At 41.7% G+C, this 21,719-nt stretch overlaps 1 protein-coding gene and 1 long non-coding RNA gene across 3 annotated transcripts in view; one reads left to right on the top strand and one right to left on the bottom strand.

Annotated features, from left to right (window-relative positions):
- Nucleotides 1–21,435, bottom strand: part of HS2ST1 (heparan sulfate 2-O-sulfotransferase 1) — an 86,689-nt gene extending 65,254 nt beyond the window's left edge. Inside the window, exon 1 of one of the 2 annotated variants that reach the window (XM_081914280.1) lies at nt 20,958–21,435. In XM_081914280.1, the coding sequence (XP_081770406.1) occupies nt 20,958–21,081 (124 nt within the window). In that variant the 5' untranslated portion in view covers nt 21,082–21,435. The remainder of the gene's footprint in view (nt 1–20,957) is intronic. The other variant, XM_081914281.1, reaches the window with a different exon arrangement.
- LOC309371563 overlaps nt 1–21,719 on the top strand; it is a 170,659-nt gene that overhangs the window by 102,150 nt on the left and 46,790 nt on the right. The gene's annotated exons all lie outside the window — the stretch shown is intronic.

Genomic DNA, 21,719 nt, shown 5'->3' with positions numbered 1-21,719 from the left:
ACCAGATTTTCCAAATGGGAGAGAACACGCTATAAAGCACTTTTCCTGTTAAGAGGGGTTATAGGCAGTCATCATTACAAGAGGAAAGATTCTGAAATGTCACCATTTTCAGCTCTGTGGTTTCAGATCAATAACGTGTCTTCAAGGAAGGAATGTGACTATTTGAAAGCCAATGCGTCAACTCTGTAGACAGGAAAAACTGAATCAATAATGGAGGCTGCTTTTTCTAGAATGTTTTGTAATCTTAATATTTTACAAGGGATTCTACATGCCTTTCCTTTCACCAGCAGCTGGTGGTGTAAAATTCTGTCACTCAGGATCTGTGCAGCATTTGCCAAAATGAATTAATTTGTGTTCAGACTGCTTAAAATGAAGCAGTCAGGCAGTGTCACTGCAGGCTGACCTCTTGAGACAGTCAGTGGTATCTTTCCAGAAAAGTTAATTTAAGCTGCTTCTGACAAAAACAGTTCTGGATAAAATATACCACCAACAGATATGAACCTTAAAAAATATTTGGCAATATTAAATGGCAGAAATTATATTTATATATGTTATCACCATCACTCACACATACAAGGAAGTTAGATAATTTGAAGGTTTATAAGCATGTTTTCTCCTGTGTAACTACGTTCCACAGAATTAACTCAACCCTGTAATTTACCATTCCCCAATATGCATTCTCTTCCCCACCCCCATAAGTCAAATTAGCAGTTCTACATTTAGTTCTTACCAGTCTTCAACAGGCTAGCAGTCCTTCAGGGAAAAAGAGAGAAAGCAATGTAATGGTGCACAAACTAGCTGATCAGGAAATGGGCAACTGTCCTTAATTATTTCCAAGAATGAGACATTTTAGACACTATCTTATAAAGTCCTCCTTGCTTAGTTATCAGTGCGGCACACCGTACAAATAAAAACATAGATCTAGATTCTAGAGGCAATATAGGGTTTGATTTGCAAAGTGTGAGGTCTGGATTCACATGAACTTAAATCCTTCAAAGAAGTTCAAATCCTACATCGGATTCTAACACTGCCACTCCCTAAGGTTTAATACTACACATACTATAATTAAGGTCCAGCATATCGTGAAACCCAGTGTTACCTTCTATTACCTGGATCTGCACAACTACTTCTTCCCAATGGATTTTAAGTTAATATATGCCTATGTACAAACATTCTGCAAGCTGGGAGAAACATGTATTGAAAGTAAAGGCTGTTTTCAATACTGCTCTGTGTAAAGAATTCACAGATCAAGCAAGGTTCTGGGGTGAAACTATGGGGTGGGTGGACAGATGAAAACATATACAGGATAATACTACAAAACAAAAACCTAAAAGTTGTGTGGAGGACCCATAATCAATTTTAAATTCATCATAGGAAATAATGGTTAATTTATTAATTGTTAAATGCACAGACCATAACCTTCAGAAATACCATCAAACAAATATTCCAGTAACCCAATAACTTAAAATCCACTTCACACTTCACCATGTTAATCTTACGAAGTTGGCTCAAATTTCTCCCTGTAGACAGCTAGACACATTCCTCATCTAGCGATACTGGACACTTCAGGCTTGCTACAAGAAATCCCTTGCTCAGAGAAGCAGAAGCAAAAAAAAAAAAGGGGGGTGACTATTTAAAACAAATATTCAAGTAAGAAGCAGAGACAAAGCAGTCTTTTGGCAACCAAGAAAAATAAAGACTGTATATTTGTAATTGTTCTACTATCTCTTAAATATGTACAAGTCAGAAAGGTCCACTAGAAGATCAGGATATTCGCATACAAATGCATTCATCCCACTTTCCAGGAACTTTTCATAGAAATTGATTATTTAATTTCTTACAGCTTAATATATTTAAAATATCTGTAAGTGTTGCATGAAAAACTGAAGCAACAACAAAAAACTTAAACAAAATGTTAGAAAAATAAACAGTTACATATAAAAATGTTACATTAATGCCAAGTTACTAATATATAAAAATCATTATCCATTCATTTTCCTTCTGCTTCTGACACATCCCCCCCCCCTCTAGACCTCTAGGTTCTCACCCAGGGTCCAAACAAACTCTCAGCTCACCCAAAAAAAGTCTCACAACAATAAGAGTCCTAGGAAACAATGGTAATCACCCTAGTCTCTCACTCTAGACTTGCTAAAGAGTTATGTTTTTTTGGATATCGCCTGTTAAGTATGTGTAAAGTAAAGGTAAGGGACCCCTGACAGTTAAGTCTAGTCCTGAACATTGCGCTCATCTCGCTTTACTGGCCGAGGGAGCCGGCACTTGTCCGCAGACAGCTTCCGCATCATGTGGATAGCATGACTAAGCCACTTCTGGTGAATCAGAGCAGCGGCCAAAAGTGCCGTTTACGTTCCTGCCGGAGCGGTACAAATCAATGTTGTAAAATTAACAGACATTGTAGGGGCCAACCATTCCCTCTGTAGCTGCTGTCTCCAGGAAGTTCAACCTCCTTTAAGCTTGAAAAAAGGCAATCACACCTTTTCCCAATACAAATAGCTGGGGGGCGGGACAAGCCTGAGTGTATGCATGTGCCCATAACCATTGCTCATCTCGCTCTATTGGCTGAGGGAGCTAGCATACAGCTTCCGGGTCATGTGGCCAGCATGACAAAGCCACTTCTGGTGAACCAGAACAGCCCACGGAAACGCCGTTTACCTTCCCGCCGGAGCGGTACCTATTTATCTATTTATCTACTTGCACTTTGACGTGCTTTCGAGAACTGCTAGATTGGCAGGAACTGGGACCGAGCAACGGGAGCTCACCCCGTCGTGGGGATTCGAACTGCCAACCTTCTGATCAGCAAGCCCTAGGCTCTGTGGTTTAGACCACAGCATCCCCCACGTCCCTTTTATATAAATATGTTTATGTCTCCTACCCCCTTCCCCCGAAGTCCAGAAAATACCTATATATTTCAGTTTCAAACTGGAAGGAGAGAAGCAGTGTGTTAAGCTGATTAACTAGTAACTAATAATAGTTTTCTTATTTCTATAGCTTGCTGTGATTAATATGGAAATGGCACAAGGTTTAGGTTAAAATAGAACTCTGACTAAATGGAGAGAACTCTGAGAGTATCATGCTGGCTGCAAAATGAAGCACATTCACAAGGAAGTCATTGTCCTTGAACGTAAAAGAGAGTAAGGTGTGTTTTATTATTAGACTGGTCTTTCTTCCTATAAAATCCATAGGAGAGTTCAAGCCAAGTTTAAATGCGAGACAGAAGTTTGTTGACTGGCATGTCTGACACCCCAAATCAAATGTTACATTTAGTACCTGAAACATTTGCCAGTATCATTTATTCATTTTAAATATTTATATTCTATCGTTCCATAATAGTATTCAGTACTATTGACATATTGTTTGAGGTTTGGCTAAAGCAGAAACATGTACATTTGCAGAGATCTCAAAACAGGAGCAGTATAAGTAATGTTTTCTATTTTTATGTCTCTGAAGCTCTGAGTACATAATACCCATCTCAAACCATTTGTATACCCCATCGATCTGATTCAACTAACTAGTCTTGCTAGCAGAAGCCCCAGCAAGGACTTCCCTAGCCCAATAGGCTTTTCCCCCTCTCCACCCCATTCCCGAAATTGGCTGGAGGGGCCAGAAGAACCTCCAGAACCACACAAGGGGAGATCATTTCACCAGGCAAGCAGAATGCTTGTGCTGATGGAACATCTTCTTCAACTAGGTAAGATTTACCGTATTTTTCGCCCTATAGGACGCACCGGCCCATAGGATGCACCCAGATTTGGGGGGGGCGAAATAAAGGGGGGAAATTATTTCCGCCCCCCAGGCGCGGGGCTGAGGTGGGGGAAGCCTGAGCTTCCCCTGACCCCTGACCCCAGCCCCCAGAACACGGCTTGCGGAGAGCTGTGGGAAGCCAGCTCTGGGAGCTCGCGGGGCTGGAGGCGGGGGAAGCAGAGCTTCCCCCAGCCCCCAGAACGGGACCCTGAGTGATGCTGAAGCTGTGTGCAGCTTTGGCATCGCTCTGGGAGCTTGCGGGACTGGGGGAGGGGGAAGCCCGAGCTTACCCCTCCCCCAGCACAGGACCCAGAGGGATGCCGAAACTGTGTGCAGCTTTGACATCGCTCTGGGAGCTTGCGGGGCTGGGGGAGGGGGAAGCCTGAGCTATAAGCTATATCAATAGCATGGGCCCAACAATGATGTACCAAGTTTGCATCACATTAATCACCTCCACCACCTCCACTCACTTTGGTAGCAAGTCTATCTGCCACTGTTTTGGTTTTTTAAAACTGTGTTGTTGGGAATGTGTGTGTGTGTGTGTGTGTGTGTGTGTGTGAGAGAGAGAGAGAGAGAGAGAGAGAGAGAGAGAGAGAGAGAGAGAGAGAGATGGGGGGAGAGGGAGAAGAGACAGAGCATGTGTTTTAATACCTGGTCACTTACAAGCTATTTTATTTGCCTTTTAATGTTTTGCAAGTTAAAAAAACTGATCAAAAATATAAAACACATCACTTAGCAGCAATTATAAGAATGCACCAAAATCATCTCGTAAAGCAGGAAGCAACATTCTTTATGTATTTCAAGCATTTTATCCAATGACTTTACACTATCATAACGCTCCATGTGTCATGGAGAAACATCCATTTTTTAAGCAAATATCAAGTGTGTACATGACGTGGAGAACTGTGATTAACACTGTGCAATCATCAAACAGGGCCAAACACACATTTCCACACATTGTATGGACACCATGTTCACACATGGTGTACATGTAACAAAACCACTAGTTTGAGAATACAGTAGACCCGCAATGTATGTAGGAGTTACATTCTGGGGACTGCGTCTAAAGCCAAAATTGTGCATAGTGAAAACCCACTGAGTTCAGTGGCAGGTGGGATTGCCAAAGTCACTTTTTCCTGGAACCCCACCCCTTTTCCATTTTTAATTTTTGTCATACACAAAAAGCTGAATGCGCGCACACACAAAGTTAAATGTGTGCCAGTTGCAGGCTTACTGTATGTGAGGATGGTAAAAATGCTAAAAATAAAAGTCTCCATGGAGGACTTATTTTTTTGTTCCTCGTGGAACTTATATCCTACATTCTTGGTGTTAGGCAATTTGGAGGCCTGGAAAATATTTGAATATGAAATAAAACTTGCACAATTAGTCCACACGTCAACCTTTCCACTTATAAGATAGAAAATCTAATGAAGACTTTGAAACATACACAATTTTCATTGTGTGGGGGCCATAAGCTCCAAATTAAAACTCAAAATTGAGCCATTTAGGCCGTCCATCTATGGGGAGTCCTAAGAGTTGAGTTTATTTAAATTGTCATTCTAATTCACTTTTCATTTTGAAAATTCTTTGTTGGTGGAATCACTTAAAGCCCTCTTCACCTGCCATGGCACATCCTAATCAATAACAAAAAACCAAGGTAAGACAATCAATGGCAAGTCATTCCAATGTGTTTTGAGAATTAAAGGCCAAATGAATCCTATTCATCACTTAGAACGTAGAAAGCATTGATTTTATATTTGTCAGAGTATTAACTACTGATGAAAGAGTTGGCCTGTGAGAGTTACAAGCTTAACAATTCTGTTTGCCAAAGACCCAGCTTCCACAAACAAGAAAATCTTGCTTCATCTGTTTCGTGCAACAGGTGGAAACTGCATTTTGAAATGGGGCTATCTAAAGCTGGCACAGTAATAAGGCGTGGGCTATACTAATACAAATCTTATTTCTTTTTCATAAAGCTGTATTACATTTTATCAGCCAGTTCTAAGTGTAGTGTTGCTTGGGCAAGACAGTGCAATGCACATTTAAAGAAGCATCAACCAAAGAAAATGTCATTTTCAAGCCAAGTACATTTTCTTATATTAAATGTGAAATCTATTGTACCTTAAAATGGTCAAATGAGTTGTTCTGCTAGCAGAAGACAGTGTAACAGGTCCCGCTGAAGCAAAGGGAATCCTCCCATCCACCCCACAATCTGCTCTGGAGGACTGGGAGAGTCCCAAGAACAGGGCACAAGGGAGAAGAGGGAAAATTGTTCCATCTGGCAAACGGAAATGCGTCTCGACAACCACCTTAGCACGGCGTTGAACTCCATCTTATGAGTTCCAACGCATTCAGGATCACTCTGCCGAAATGATGTAACTACCCTTGCTGGATGAAAATACCTAATTTAGGATTTGGATTCAGACTGGCCATTTCACAAACTACAGGGTTCTTTCCATTAATAGCAGGGACAGAAATCCAGAAGGGGCTCCTTGCTGGAGGAATAGGGAGGCAATCTTTGCAAACTCTTCCTTCCCCTACAACTCCTGCATTGTATCTTACACTGCTCTACAGGCTTCCAACATTTCCTCAAGTGCATCCCTTACAAAATGAATGTCCAGATTCAATCCACTGTGCATTTGTGGGGTTATTCCCAATTTGTGGCCTTATTTTTGTTTAAAGGGTTTTTCTGGCCCAACATTCTCCTAACGGAAGGGATTACCAGGAGAACATTTCCAGTGCATAAAGGTCAAGTTCTTTTTGCTTGTTGCCTAGGCATGAGTGTAGAGACTCATACAATTAATGCTCCATTAAGAAACATATACTTCAGGCACACGCTAACCAAATAAGACTTCTGCCAATAGTTTTCAGTTTTTAAAACTCCCTTAAAGTATATAATATATGCCTACCATGTACTGGCACAACACTAATCAAGAACACACAGTTAAAAGCAAAAGAGAAACTTTAGAACGATTATTTTATATACAGAATTAAATAGCAGCAATCCACATAAATACAAACGTTTATTCATATTACTGTCAGATAAGATTCAACAAAATACATTTCTCAATGATTTCTTGTGACATACATAACTGAAACCAAGAAGACCTGCATTTTAAATGCAAAAATGAAAAAGTATAAACCAAACATTTAATAGCAATTAAAAACATTAGGACCATATGACAGCTATATCTTATCTAAACACGTAAATGTCTCATGTGGTTCATTATACATTTCTCTATGTATAATATAAAAACTGTAGTTCTAAAAAGGTCCAGATCTATGAATTACTTAAAATATTCTACAATTTTATTTGCAAGCTAGACTTAGTCTTTAGTTCTGAATAGGTTGAGTAGTTGCAGAACTCTTCATGAGTGATAGAGAACACAATTTTTAAAATGTAAGAATGCAATTCTAAGCCCATTGTTTAGTATAGGGCCATAAAATTGCCCAGTTAGGTTGTATATTACAACCTTTATTCTGGAGTAGTTTCCATAATGTCAGTAGCTAGAGTGACCAGTTTGCAGATTGCTGGAGGAACCCAAGAGCTACCATGGGATTTTCAACAGAACCATTCAAAAGTAAAGTGATTGGAGGACTGCAAAGAAAAGCCTGGTGTCTAAAGGAGTTTGCACTGCAACATAACTGTGAAAATAGCCTATTCTAAGCACACAGTAAATAAAATGGTATTGGCCTAGAAGGTACCATTGTGGCACATAGCTGCCAAATCACCCATGCCTTTACAATAAAAATTGCAACCCTCACAGTAATATGCTCAGACTTATTTCCCAAGAGATAAATCATCTTCTAGTCAACAGGGTATCCTGAATTCCTATCCCGAAGCATGGGAAACAAGGAATCCAGAATGGCTATATGCAAGCTCAACAGAGAAGAAAATGAGAAGCACATCCTATAGGACTTGACCTATATAAACACAGCAGTTTCTCAAATGTTGCCCTATTATATCACTCGCTGACAAAGCTTGAGGATGGCATTGGCGACAAACTGTCAATGCCATAAGGCAACTGGGATAACACTCCCCCCCCCAAAAAAAAATTCGAAGGCAGAGACTGCCAGCTCCCTGCCTTATGTACGGGGGGGGGGCATATTCTCCTTAAGGTTTTCTACTGTGTTTTTGGCATAATCAAGGTGATTCTTCCAAGATTTCGATTGTGAAAAAGAGACCACCCAAATATTTCAACACCAGTATCTGCAGCAAAGATTGATTGTTCAGATGCCACAGACCAACAACAGTGTAAATCCTTAAGTGGGCACAACCAAAAAATCTACATATAAAAACCACATCTTAAGGGTAAAACACTTTTCTACATGTCCCAAAACTTCTGTGAGAAACCCAGTACCATGTGGAGAACTTAAAAGCTGTACTTTGTCTACTATTCTGAACTTGTTCTGTTTTCAGCAAATTAACACACCAATGACTTTAGTGCCAAAACCTAGAAACTAGTTTTCAAAACAAGAGGAGGATATTAGCTTATTATGTTATAAATTATGGCTACTTTAAAATACACATCCAAAAGTGCAAGATAGTACACAATCTTACTGTTTACTCCAATCTGCTAACACAAACACAAGTAACCAACAAGGGAAAGACATTATAAACCAGACTGAACGGTGGGTGGAACAAAGAGCAGGTACAGCTGCAACACAACTCTAGGGTTGCCATATTTCAAAATTGAGCTCTCCCCCCCCCCCAACATGCCAGAAAATGTGATTTGACTTGCAAAAGATCCAGGACAAAGTGCCGCCTTTCAGAAATTTTCCCTGGACGTCACTTCCACCTTTGAAATCCTGGTAATGTCCAGGAGAATTTGAATGTATGGTAGTCCTACACAACTCAGTCTGAGGCACCCTCACTCCTGAGGATCAATCACGACTTGTCATGTTTCTCAACCAGTAAAAGCAGGGGTCAGCAAACTTTTTCAGCAGGGGATCGATCCACTGTCCCTCAGATCTTGTGGAGGGCTGGACTTTTTTTTGGGGGGGGGAGGAAATATGAACAAATTCCTATGCCCCACAAATAACCCAGAGATGCATTTTAAATAAAAGCACGCATTCTACTCATGTAAAAACACCAGACAGGCCCCACAAATAACCCAGAGATGGATTTTAAATAAAAGCACACATTATAAAAAAACATGCTGATTCCCAGTCCGTCCGCGGGCTGGATTTAGAAGGCGATTGAGCCGCATCCGGCCCCCAGGCCTTAGTTTGCCTGCCCCTGCTCTATTTCATTGTTCATTTTCTCTTCCTGGAAAGAAACTATTCCCTAACTTCAATAACTATGTCCTCAGCAAATATTAATTTCATTAAAAATTTAATCAGGCAGAAATGGCATGCCTGTGTTACCCTTTCAGACAGCCTTGGAGAGCAACCAACAAAAAATCTTCCTAGCTGGCAGAGGACTTACAGAGAAAGATAGAGAGCTGCACTTTTATCCCACACATGGAGAAGGTGACTTCCCCCCTCCAGCCGTCTATTTGCTTTCTATGCGAGGTACTGAGACCCAGTGTTCGAAACTCCCATTGTACTAGTCGCATTTTGTGACAGGGAATTTTATTAGCAAAAGCCGTTTCTGAACTCTGGGTGCAGTAGTGCGCCAAGATTTCCCATTAAAACTACCGAGTGGAAGGAAAGGAGGACCTTGTTCTGCATCCCCACTTCCAGTTTATTCTCTGAAGACTGGAGAAGAGACCTTCTTAAGAAAATTAGGGGGGTAGGCAGGGGAAGGACTAGACCATGTGGGAAAAGAACGTGATATTTTAGCTGCAGTTCATTCATTTCCAGCTTTGTATTCTTGGTTTTTTTTTAAAGTGCCTGGACATTCTGTTGTTGCTCCCGTAACCTCAGTTTAAGGTGTCATTTAGCTCCTCGCTTTCATATCTCAGTTTCTAACACTGCTGAGAGCAATCCATCCACTTGCTTCATCACTTGCTCACTTGCCTACATGTAATTCCTGGTTACCTATGACTAAACAGGCCAGTGCTTAAATACAAAACTAATTTATATGTGAACTTGGCATGGTAGTGGATTAAACCAGCTAAATAAGATTACTGAGAGTAGTACTTTCTTCTTACTCTATCAGTAGAAAAAGTACAGCCTATGATTTACACCATCTCTCTGCCAAGCAGCAGCTGAGTATATAGTCCAAATTTATTCCAGAAGATTAACTCTTGTAATCAGACCTGAGCCAATGTTTGATAGATTTAATTTCAGAACCCAATTCGGTATTTCAAGGAGAGAGAAAGTCCTGTAAGTTTACCCCTCTACGTTTGTCAGTAAAAAAAAAAGTAAAAAAAAATGCTTCATCTGAAGTCAGAAGATGCTTTTTAATGATTTTTTTTAAAAAAAAAAACCCTAAGCAAATCCTCAAAAGTATAAAGATGGGATTATGTATATTATATATGCTGTGGAAATGAAGAAAAAAAATACAAAACAATGCTGTAATTAGATTTTCAACACCAAGAATGTAAGAATATGACAGCACATTCAGGAACTTAAACAGTGCCCTTTCAGTAATTGGTGTTGGCAACTGAAACAATCTTCTTTGTACTGTTAAATTGTCATTGTAGCACATGCCAAATATTTCAAATCCCTGTACAAATCAGTATCAGAATTTAGGAGCCTGCATCAAACTTCGCAATTTTTATATTTTCATTTTTAACAAAATGCTGACATTCGTATCCCACACTGCCAAATCAACTATTCCCTCCTGTCTTCTGAAGCCCCTCAGACACCTCAAAATCTACTCCAGGGAGTTGAGCAGATTTTGGAGTAGATTCTGGGGCACAAAGGAGGCGGAAAGGAAGAGCAAGTCCCATTGCATAAGTGGCATTCTGCTTATGCAGCCTTGGATATGACCCTGAGTAGACTTACTGGCATCAAAATAGTAAACTATTCAAGAAAGAAAAACCAGGGACTAACTTTCTATTCTCTCATGATGCATCAGAGAGCTATAAATACCGCTGATCAAGTTTGTTTTGCTGGGCTGCGCACAATTAAGATCCAACATGACATTTCAAATGTAATTTGTGTCAAGGTATTTATTCACAAGAAAGCAGGAAACAAACATGAATTAAGAATATGGAACAGATTGGTTTTGAACTAATTAAGCAGGAATATATGGAAGATGAGACTGAGAATCAGAAGCATGCATAATTTTCTAAGGACCTGTCACACAAGATGTTCAATGCAGGCAGAACAAACCATGCCACAGTTGCTCCGAAACCCAGTTGTACTGCCTTTTTCAATAATCAGAGACATCAAGAATTTGTGGTAAATAAATACCACCCAACTTCAAACATGTGCATTTCTTTAAATGGAAAATGCTTAAATCATTTTATTACAGAAATGTAAGGGGAGATTTACAGCAACCCAAAAATAGCATATTACAGGTTTTATCTACAGCTTAAAATAGATATTTTAAAGCAAGACACTTAACTTAGAGGAGCCTTACTGCACTTTGCTTAGAAGCAATGATATATGTGGAGCACCTCACACAACTAAGTTTCTAAGAGACATGTATGTATATATTGGCTACACATTTAGAAGCTTTCCATAAACTCATTTAAGAGGAGGTAATTCTTCAGTGGGACCGGGTGGAAGCTAACAAAAGTAGTGCATTAATGTAGCTGAATTAAATATAAATGTATTAACATTCTCTCTGGCTAGATTTCAATAGTGGTAACAAGCTTCTTCAATACATCTGGGGGAAATGTGTCCTGTTATTTCTAGTTCAGAATGTTAATATAAAAGCTGAAATATCCTGTCAGAATGAAAAAGGTAAAGAAAAGAAACAACCCACCATACCTTTGAGAATTCTCACCGTGTTCTCAACTTTGAGGTTTGCATACGTATTCACACCCTGGAAAGCCACAAGTTCTCAGTGCATAAATACCACATCCATGGATTTTCCCTTTACTCTTACAATGAAAATTGCAATGAGAAATTTTCCACATTTGCAGGAGCTTTCAGTTCTTCCTCACATAATCTATCTACCCAATAAAAAAATAACTGTTCTCAACTTCACTAATGCTACACCTAGTTCAGGGGCTGGAAGAATGGTGTCTGCAGAGGCCTTTACTGGCTTCTGCAGGGTCTTCCCCATACCTCTCTACTGCCATCAAGCTTGAATGAAGTATTCTGTTTCAGTCAATGGACTAGGTAATGTTTTATGTTTGGGGGAGGCAGTGGTACAAGAAGTCATACAGTTTGCAAAAACACTCTTCTGAGAACAAAGCCATATGCTTTGCAACTAACTTGTGGGCTCCATTGTCCCAAATAAAAACATCATCTATAAAATGTAATTAAGTTATTAAGAGTAGCTTGCAAGGTATGATTTAGGACAGCCTTTCCTAGCCTGGTGCCCTCCATATGTTTCTGACAAAAACTTCCATTAGCCCTAGTTAGGAAATCAAGTTCCAGAATATTATGCAAACATCTGCTTATACTGCCAAAGAAGTTGAAAGATGGAGTACCTACAAGGCAAATGCAAGATAGGAGAAGCCCAGATCAATTTTCTTGAATGCTTGTATATCCTAAATTATTAAAGGAAAGGGTTCAGCAAGCAAATAAAACCATATGTTGAACTCTACAATCAATGGGCATCTTTTACAAAGCAATAATTTTGCAATTATAACATAATTATTTCGTTCAAGATATAAGAATATATTTATCTACTTTAATAGCTAAGTTGTATTTGTGTGATATACGTACATAATTCTGTCATCTATGTATCTTGCAGAACACTAAAAGACTCAAATCAATTTCACCATTGTATTTCATCTATTTGCCAAATATTTTCTAGCTATGAAGTCAAGTCATTGTTCAGCAGCTAACAAATACTGTCAAGTTCTATTATGCCTCATAACCATTCAAGTTCTTAAAACTGCATTAGCATTTGCATATCCCAAAAATGGAAAACAATGTAATTTCATTGCAAATTCACTGTGAAACATTATAACCTTTCCCCTCCATTTCCTATTAAGGAAACAACCATACCAGATTCCATTTTATTTTTTTCCCAGTCACCTTTTTCAACTGATCTTCATATTTAACCAATGGCTGTCAACAGTACAGCTTCTTGATGTATTTGAATCAGCAATTACAAAATATGTTGTTGCATCTCTTGGAACCTATTCTGAAAATACCATGAAGCTTTTATCATGAATTTAAATAATCTAATCCTTTCTCTAATCTACGCACAAATTAAGGCTGCAACCCTATGCACATTTAACTCCTAAATAATCTCCCATTCAGTTCAAGGGAGCTTACTTCTGAGTAGACATGCAGAGGATTGCACCGCAAAGCAATCACTTTAAGCAAACAAAGATAGCTGAATGTGCGCTGGGGTAAGTGTCAAATGGAGATGGAAAAGTTCTGAAGGAAGATGAACATTTATGGATAGTTTCAGTGGATTCATTTCTTCAGATAAATCATTAGTCTTTAACTTTGGACTTGCTCACTTGCCCAAATCACCAGAATTGATATGGGCTGTTGCCTATATTTTTAAGATGTACATATGAAACACTCTATGAGAACATCCAAAAAAACCTGTAACTGACATGTGACTAGTAAGAAGTGGAAGTGGTGGCAGCTCAATGTTCACCAGCAAAGGGAGCTGCTATTGGATAGCAGGAACATCTTTGCTACTGCTGCTCATACTACATCAAGGTGAGGTTGGTTCATTAGTAAAACTAAGTTCTGCAAATCTGGAGGATGCATACTTGGAAAATCCTGCACCGCTTAAGCCTCTGATGTGGCTCATAGTGGAATTATTGCTTTTAAGAATGGGGACAAAACACATTGGTACAATCAAAAAAGTGTTTTTTGTTGCAGTTCATCTTCATCTTCAAACAGCATGTGACCTGCTACATATTAGCACCCACTATAACTATCATCTTCATAATATACACTAGTTACAGGTAGGTAGCAGTGTTGGTCTGCCGTAGTCAAAATAAAATAAAAAACCTTCCAATAGCACCTTAGAGACCAACTAAGTTTGTTATTGGTATGAGATTTCGTGTGCATGCACACTTCTTCAGATACACTGAAACAGAAGTCACCAGACCCTTATATACAGTGAGAGGATGGGGAGGGGTATTACTTAGAAGGGTGGTAGGAATCAGTGATTGGCTGATAGATGTGGTAAACCTGTTGACAACTGTTAAGGACTGCAATTGGTCTTAAAGGAAAAAGCAAGGGATGAGATGGCTAAAAATAGCTTTATCGTGTATAATGAGACAAGAATTCAATGTCTCTATTCAGATATACATAATATACACTAACACTGATCTCTGTTCTCTGAGTGCCAACATTTATGTACCAGCACTAGCCATGTCCAAGAGGGGGGAAATCGGCAGACCCAGAGAAATCCCAAGGGTTGCATAAACAAGGAGGAAAGCAGTGTTAGAAACTGGGATAGAAAAGCTAAGAACCAATGGCTCCTGGGACCTGGATTGTGGGACCAAAACAGAATGCCTAGTCACCACCAGGCGGGGGGGGGGGGTCAGCAACACTTTTTTATTTATTATTTTGATAAGCATGAACTAATATGCAATCCACATAAGTGACACATTGTTAATGTCACATTTTTAGCAGAAATTGTTAATACATGTTTAATTTGGTGTTTACAAGAAAAATATTGGCACCGTGCTTCAGTTTTCAAAACATTATTCTCTTATTGTTAAAGTCTTTAATTTATTGTTTATCCTTAACATATACTTGAAGGCTTCAAAGCATATACATTTCAGTAATCCTTGAGTGTCAGCCAGGTGCAAGAAATGACACCCAAACTTTTGGAGGTGCTCACAAATGGAGAATCTTTAGGCGCAAAATGCACCTGGCACCCTGCTAATACTAAACCCTGGAGGAAACCCCAAACATCTGAATGAAGACTGAGCATGTTCAGTGGATATAGAATGCTGACTGACTGGGGTAGAAGGAATGAAAACCCAGTAGGTCAGGGGAAAGCAGTGGTTGAAATTACAAAAAAGAGACACCTCACACTAACATTTTATTGGAAGCCCAACTTGTACTAATACAGTGGTAAAGATAAAGGTACCCCTGCCCGTATGGGCCAGTCGTGACCGACTCTGGGGTTGCGCGCCCATCTCGCTTAAGAGGCCGGGAGACAATGCTGTCCGGAGCGTGACGAAGCTGCTCTTGCGAGCCTGCACCAGCGCAGCACACGGAAACGCCGTTTACCTTCCCACTATAAAGCGGTACCTATTTATCTACTTGCCCTTAGGAGTGCTTTTGAACTGCTAGGTGGGCAGGAGCTGGGACCGAACGACGGGAGCTCACCCCGCCATGGGGATTCGAACCGCCGACCATACGATCGGCATGTCCTAGGCGCTGAGGTTTTACCCACAGCGCCACCCGCGTCCTAATACAGTGGTACCTCGGGTTAAATACTTAATTCGTTCTGGAGGTCCACTCTTAACCTGAAACTGTTCTTAACCTGAAGCACCACTTTAGCCAATGGGGCCTCCTGCTGCTGCCGCGCCGCCGGAGCACGATTTCTGTTCTCATCCTGAAGCAAAGTTCTTAACCTGAAGCACTACTTCTGGGTTAGCGGAGTCTGTAACCTGAAGCGTATGTAGCCCGAGGTACCACTGTATTCAGCAGGAATACAAGGCACCTGAAAGTACATGCAACACATACTAAATAACAACAGAGGAAATACCATAAAGTGAAGATACCAGGGAAGATACAACTGAGAGAAACTACAAGACATCCTCATGTTGTGAGCAACTGTGTAGGTGCAGATAAAGTGTAGATTTTGTCCAAGTGCACAAAAAACAGAATGTACACAGTTAAATACACATAGCACTACATACATGTATCACATTAAGACAGGATTTCCAGCTTACGATGAACAAGCAGGATGCTAGTGCACACAGCCTGTTTAGGCTGAATTTGCTTCTCCTATTAGACAGTAGGTAAATCAAACCAGGAAGTCAAAACTAAGCTTGGCTTCTTATGATGTGCAAATCTGGCAACCTAATTTGTTGCTTCCAGAACAAGCAGGGGTTGAAACTTGCTTACAAACCTTGCTTATTTCAGAGCAACAAACCAGGATGCTTGATTTGCACATCATAGGAAGTCTGGTTTAATTGTGCTTTCCTGGTTTCCTTTACCTGCTCACATGAAGGGGTGAAGCGAGTGAACAGGCTGTATGAACCAGCACACTGCTTATTCACAGTATGCCAAGAATCTTGACCACTCTTTCATATTGAACAAACAAGGCGTGCAGGCTCTAGTCATTTAACTGAATTTTCAAACACCTCCATTATCAAAATATGCACACAGCACATATCTTTGCATTGTTGTGCTTTTTAGCATAAGATTGCTCGCAAGGAGAATGCTAACTAAATTCTAACACATACTAATTTGGGAATGTGGAGGAAGGTACCTTGTGAAAGCGATTTCCATTTATACCAACAGATGAATTGTGGATTTAAGATGAACTGCATTATAGATGTGTGAAACAGAATGTCGTCTCCGAGGAGGAGGAGGAATACAACATCTCATCATATAGCCAGTTATTTTGTGTTATTCATGTCAGAATGAGAAGCCCATTTTAAGTATAAACCACACTTGCCAGAGTAAGAGAATGCTGTTTCATCAGAAAGTATCTAGAAAAATTGTTCTACAAGCAGTTTTTTTTCAAGCCTCCAAGATATATTTTCTGCTGTCATCGTTGAAGTCATACAGCTTTGTTTGTCACAGCAGAAATGAAGCAGACATTCAAATTTCAATTGAAGAGGCAAAAATAGCAGTCTGATTTATCATGCTAAATTTTACATATAATACCATGGACTTGTTCTTAGTGCTTTTAATGAAACAGCAGTTATTGTAGTCAAACTACAGACTTGTTCAAATTAGCCTATGGAGACAACTTTCAAAGAACAAAAGCACTTTATAGAACTAGAATGATTCAATTGCTGAAAGGAATATAACAGCATGAACACAACAGAATTTAACTTTTATTGGCTGCCAGTTCACAACTGATGTTATGTGGATAATTTCTTCCTATTAACAGATACACAGACAGCACCAGATAACTTTTATTGTTAACTTTCCGGAGCTGCTTCTGTACAGATGTTAAAAGTAATATAATTTACTCAACATTTTTCATTTTATTTTTGTTTATTATGTAACAAATTAGCATTTCTTTTAACAGGCTAAAAGCAGCAGCCCAAAGGAGGGTGGACAAAATTAATAGTGCTTTTACTGCTAATTTAATAATTTAGAATTTGACATTTTAGAATTTAACTATGATCACTGTACCTAAATACATTATGCTAAAAGCTATAGCTCTCTTAAACTTAACCTATGGCTCTCAGCCATGCAAGACGAAAATAATCCGTTCCGTGAGTCTCTTCGTCTAGCGGTTTTTTCGTCTTGCAAAGCAACCCTATTAGCGGATTAGCGCTATTAGCGAAGCAAGCCCATAGGGAAATTCGTCTTGCGAAGCGCATCAAAAAACGGAAAACCCTTTCGTCTAGCGGGTTTTTTGTCTTGCGAGGCATTCGTCTTGCGGGGCACTACTGTATTGGATTGTCTTCAGCTATGTTCTACTCAGAGTATACCTACTGAAATTAATGAGCATGACTAACTTAAATGGGTCTACTTGAGTAATGAGTTGCATACAACCCATAATATTTATTGTATCCTCATGTATTAATTTTTAAGGCTTACCTCCTATAGGTTGAGAGTGGCAGTCACCTCATGCTAGACTCTAGGAGATGCTATCTTCTATCTTAGCAGGATCATCCATTGTACCCACCTGGGTGTACATGACCCTTCTAATTATTCAAACTCTATGAACTACGCATAGTTATTACTCTACCAAACACCATGAAGAGTCACCATTGCTCAGGGTCCATTTCATTCCAGTCCTTTTTTGGAACATTTTGAAGGCTCAAGTCTTTAAGTAAATTATCTTCCTTAGAGTCCCTGCGTGTATAGAGACCACCAAATAAAAACTTATTAATTCCTCAGTCCTACCCTATCCCCAAAAATAATTCTGAACCACAACATATTTGCAGGTTGCATGGTCTAAAAACTACATTTTTTTTGCATACCAATATGCTTAATAGCATGTTTTTCCACAAAATGCAAATTACATGTCAAATTATTTCCTCTTAATTGTGATTTAAATAATGATTTCATAGAATGACAGAGCTGTAGATTTGGAAGGGACCAGGATAGTCATCTAGTGCAACTCCCTGCAATGCAGAACTCTTTCAACCAACATGAGGCTCGAACCTAAGAGTCTCATGGTCTAACAACTTAGGATGGACTGCTTTAAATAGTCAGGATAGCTGTTTTGAATATAAAGGTAAAAGTACCCCTGCCCATACGGGCCAGTCGTGTCCGACTCTGGGGTTGCGCGCCCATCTCACTTAAGAGGCCGGGGGCCAGCGCTGTCCGGAGACACTTCCGGGTCACATGGCCAGCGTGACGAAGCTGCTCTGGCAAGCCACCACCAGCGCAGCACACGGAAACACAGTTTACCTTCCCACTATAAAGCGGTACCTGTTTATCTACTTGCACTTAAGGGTGCTTTCGAACTGCTAGGTGGGCAGGAGCTGGGACCAAACAACGGGAGCTCACCCCGCCGCAGGGATTCGAACCGCCAACCATGCAATCGGCAAGTGCTAGGCACTGAGGTTTTACCCACAGCGCCACCCGCGTCCCTGTTTTGAATATGGACAACAATAAAAAGACAAAATCAACTTTTACTCAAAAAACTGCACTGTGTTAACTCCCTTATACTTGGGATTTACACTCTCCTAATAAAGACAATCTAAAACTGTTGGTGTCAACTTCACAGTGGACAAATTGAAAAACTTTTTTCCTTGTTACCACTTGTAACAAATACCTCACAGAACAAGACCTTTGTCACACGCGTATGACATACCACACACTTAAGGGCTAGATTCACCTAAGGAGTTCCATTAGTGCAATGGGGTTTCTCCCACCTCCCCTATGCCCCCATTGCCTATAGGGGAGTCAGGATAACCCACAGAACAGTGCACAGGGGGAGGAGAGGAAAATCCTTCCCTCTGGCAGACTGAAATGCTTGCACTGATGGAATGAGTGCCAGAGCACTACGAAGAATTGCTCCTCCCTTTCAATCCAACAGATCAAGTTCAATGTCAGTTATTTCTGTAGGGGTAACTCAGGATAAGGTATTCAACATGTCCTCACATATCAGATATAACAGTTATTTTGCCTGCTTTTTGTTAGTAAGGGAATAATGAAGAAGAAGAAGAAGAAGAAGAAGAAGAAGAAGAAGAAGAAGAAGAAGAAGAAGAAGAAGAAGAAGAAGAAGCAGCAGCAGCAGCAGCAGCAGCAGCTAAAGAAGAACAAGAAGAAGAAGAGTTTGGATTTGATATCCCGCTTTATCACTACCTTAAGGAGTCTCAAAGCGGCTAACATTCTCCTTTCCCTTCCTCCCCCACAACAAACACTCTGTGAGTTGAGTGGGGCTGAGAGACTACAGAGAAGTATGACTAGCCCAAGGTCACCCAGCAGCTGCATGTGGAGGAGCGGAGACGCGAACCCAGTTCACCAGATTACGAGTCCACCGCTCTTAACCACTACACCACGCTGGCTCTCCCTGGAAGAGAGCCTGTGGAAATGACCTTATTTTTCCTCGCTTTGTGTGGATACAGGCAGATGGACACAACCTAGGTAAAAAAGCAGGTTCCAATTAACTGAACACATTCATAGAAAGGAGCCAATAACAGTCACTTTAAATATGAGTTTACATCCTCGTTTCTTTTTGTTTTACTCCTGACACAGTGAGAGTCTGCAAGAGTTGAGAAATAAGTAATTTTGTTAAACAAGTAACTTTTCATGAGCATGGCCCAAGAACTTGTACATCATAAAAAACTAAATGAACAGCACCATAGAAAAATCTTCTGGACCTAACATATATCATAGCACACTTAACAGTGGGAAAAGACTATGTTTACGGAAACACATGGGCCTACATATATAGTTATTTACACACACATGTGCACATACACAAATTATACATATCCAAGATTTGTTAATTATACAACTATTTCAGGGAGGGAGTGGGACTTGTTCTGGCACACCCTCTCTCTACAATTGCTAACTTGCCTATCTAACGAGTCAACCCACTTCCACAAAGTTCAAACCTTAAACAAAATGTGGCCATTTCACAGGTTTCCAACAGCGGAATGATAAAACAATGAAATCTATAGACTGCCTCTAAACATCACTGCTATTTTTCAGCACCAGTGGAAACTAACTGTGGGCCACACTGGTTTCCTTGAATTCGTCTTCTTCCAGAGCAGCAATCCCCCCAAAAACCCCAGAAGGTAGGTCCTTCAGGGGGTTTCAGCAATTTTGGTGGGGAGAGACGCACATACAGATCGGCTCCAAACCCAATGCATGCCGCCACTAGTCCAGTTATCATCATACAATTGTAGTGTTGGAAGGGATAGAGTTGCAATGCATGAACCTCAGCTAAAGCATCCATGACAGGTGGCCATCCAAGCTCTGCTTAAAACCCTCTAAGGAAGGCGAGCCCACCACCTCTAGTGGGAGTCTGTTCCACTGCCAAACAGCTCTTACTGCCAGAAAGATTTTCCCCTCCAATGTTTAGTCAGGATCTCCTGTCTTGCAACTTGAAGCCACTGGTTCGAGTCTTACCCTCTGGAGCAGGAGAAAACAAGCATGCTCCCTCCTCCATATTTGAAGGCGGCTATCCTATCTCCTCACAGTCTCAGCTAAACATACCCAGCTCCTTCCACCGCTTGTCATACGGCTTAAGTTTCCAGACCCTCGATCATCACGATCGCTCTCCTCTGAACACGTCGGCAGCCCTCCTTCTTGCGGAGTTCTCCTCCCAAACCGATTCCCGTCGTTTGCAGACACGCGCGGGAACCGGCGGCGATTTTTGCTCTCCCGAAGCCATTTCTGACATTCTCCCAGCCCGCCCGCCCCCCAAAAACCCACCCTCGATGTCCCCATCTTTACCCCTCTCCTTCTAGTTCTGCAGTACAACGAGGGGGCGCCGCCGCCGCCCTCAGTAGAAAGGTAACCTAATTTCCACGCCACCGATTCATCCAGACCTGGTCGCCGCCACCACCCCCCAACCCGGCCAGCCACCTTCTCCAAGGCCGCCCCTCGCTCACCAAGCTTCCCTCGGGATTCCTCCAGCTTCTGGATCTGGTTCTCCAGGAAAAGGACGGAGACGCCGAACGCCAGCACGGCCAGCAGCTGCAACTTGGGCGGCAGCATAATCCGGAGCAGCCCCATCGGCAGCAGCAGCCGCAGCAGCCGCCCAGCAGCAGCCGCCGCCGCCGCCCGCCTGGTCGCACGTCCGCCGAGGGATCACGACATCACGCGAGGCCCGGGCAGGGAGGCCGGAGGGAGCTTCGGCTCGGTTGTGAGGGGGGGCGGACACCACACACACACCGCGGGCGAGGGAGGAGGCGGCGGCGGCGGCTCACATCCCTCAGGAGACGTCGCGGCGGCGCCTCAGCAACGGTCCCTTTGGCCACCGACACGTCCGAAGAAAACACCTCAGCGGCTCCGTCGGCGACTCCCGCTCGCAGGCACGAGCTCAGCCTGCGCGCGCTGCTCAGCAACCGAACGCCTGGGCGTCCTCACGCCCACCGACGTCGAACCAGCCAGGACGCGGGTTCCGCCCCGGCGCTCGCTTCTCATTGGCCGCCGTTCGCCGCCCTCCCCCCGCCTATTGGCCGAGCGCGCCGCCGGGCCCGCCTTTCGCCGCTACGAAGCCAAGCCCCGCCCAGGGACGTTTGGAGCTCCGATTGGGCGGCCTTCAGTCCCGAAAGCACGGCCGCTTCCACCCCACTCCCTTGCCCCCGCCCCGAAGGGATTGGATGGTGCGAAAAGGCCGTTTGTCGCGGTCTCATTGGCCGAGGTCCTTT

Source organism: Podarcis melisellensis (genome assembly GCF_964234715.1).
Source record: "Podarcis melisellensis genome assembly, chromosome: 6".
Taxonomy (NCBI): Eukaryota; Metazoa; Chordata; class Lepidosauria; order Squamata; family Lacertidae; genus Podarcis; species Podarcis melisellensis.
The sequence above is the reverse complement of the archived record's forward strand: the minus strand, read 5'-3'. Positions and strand labels throughout refer to the sequence as shown.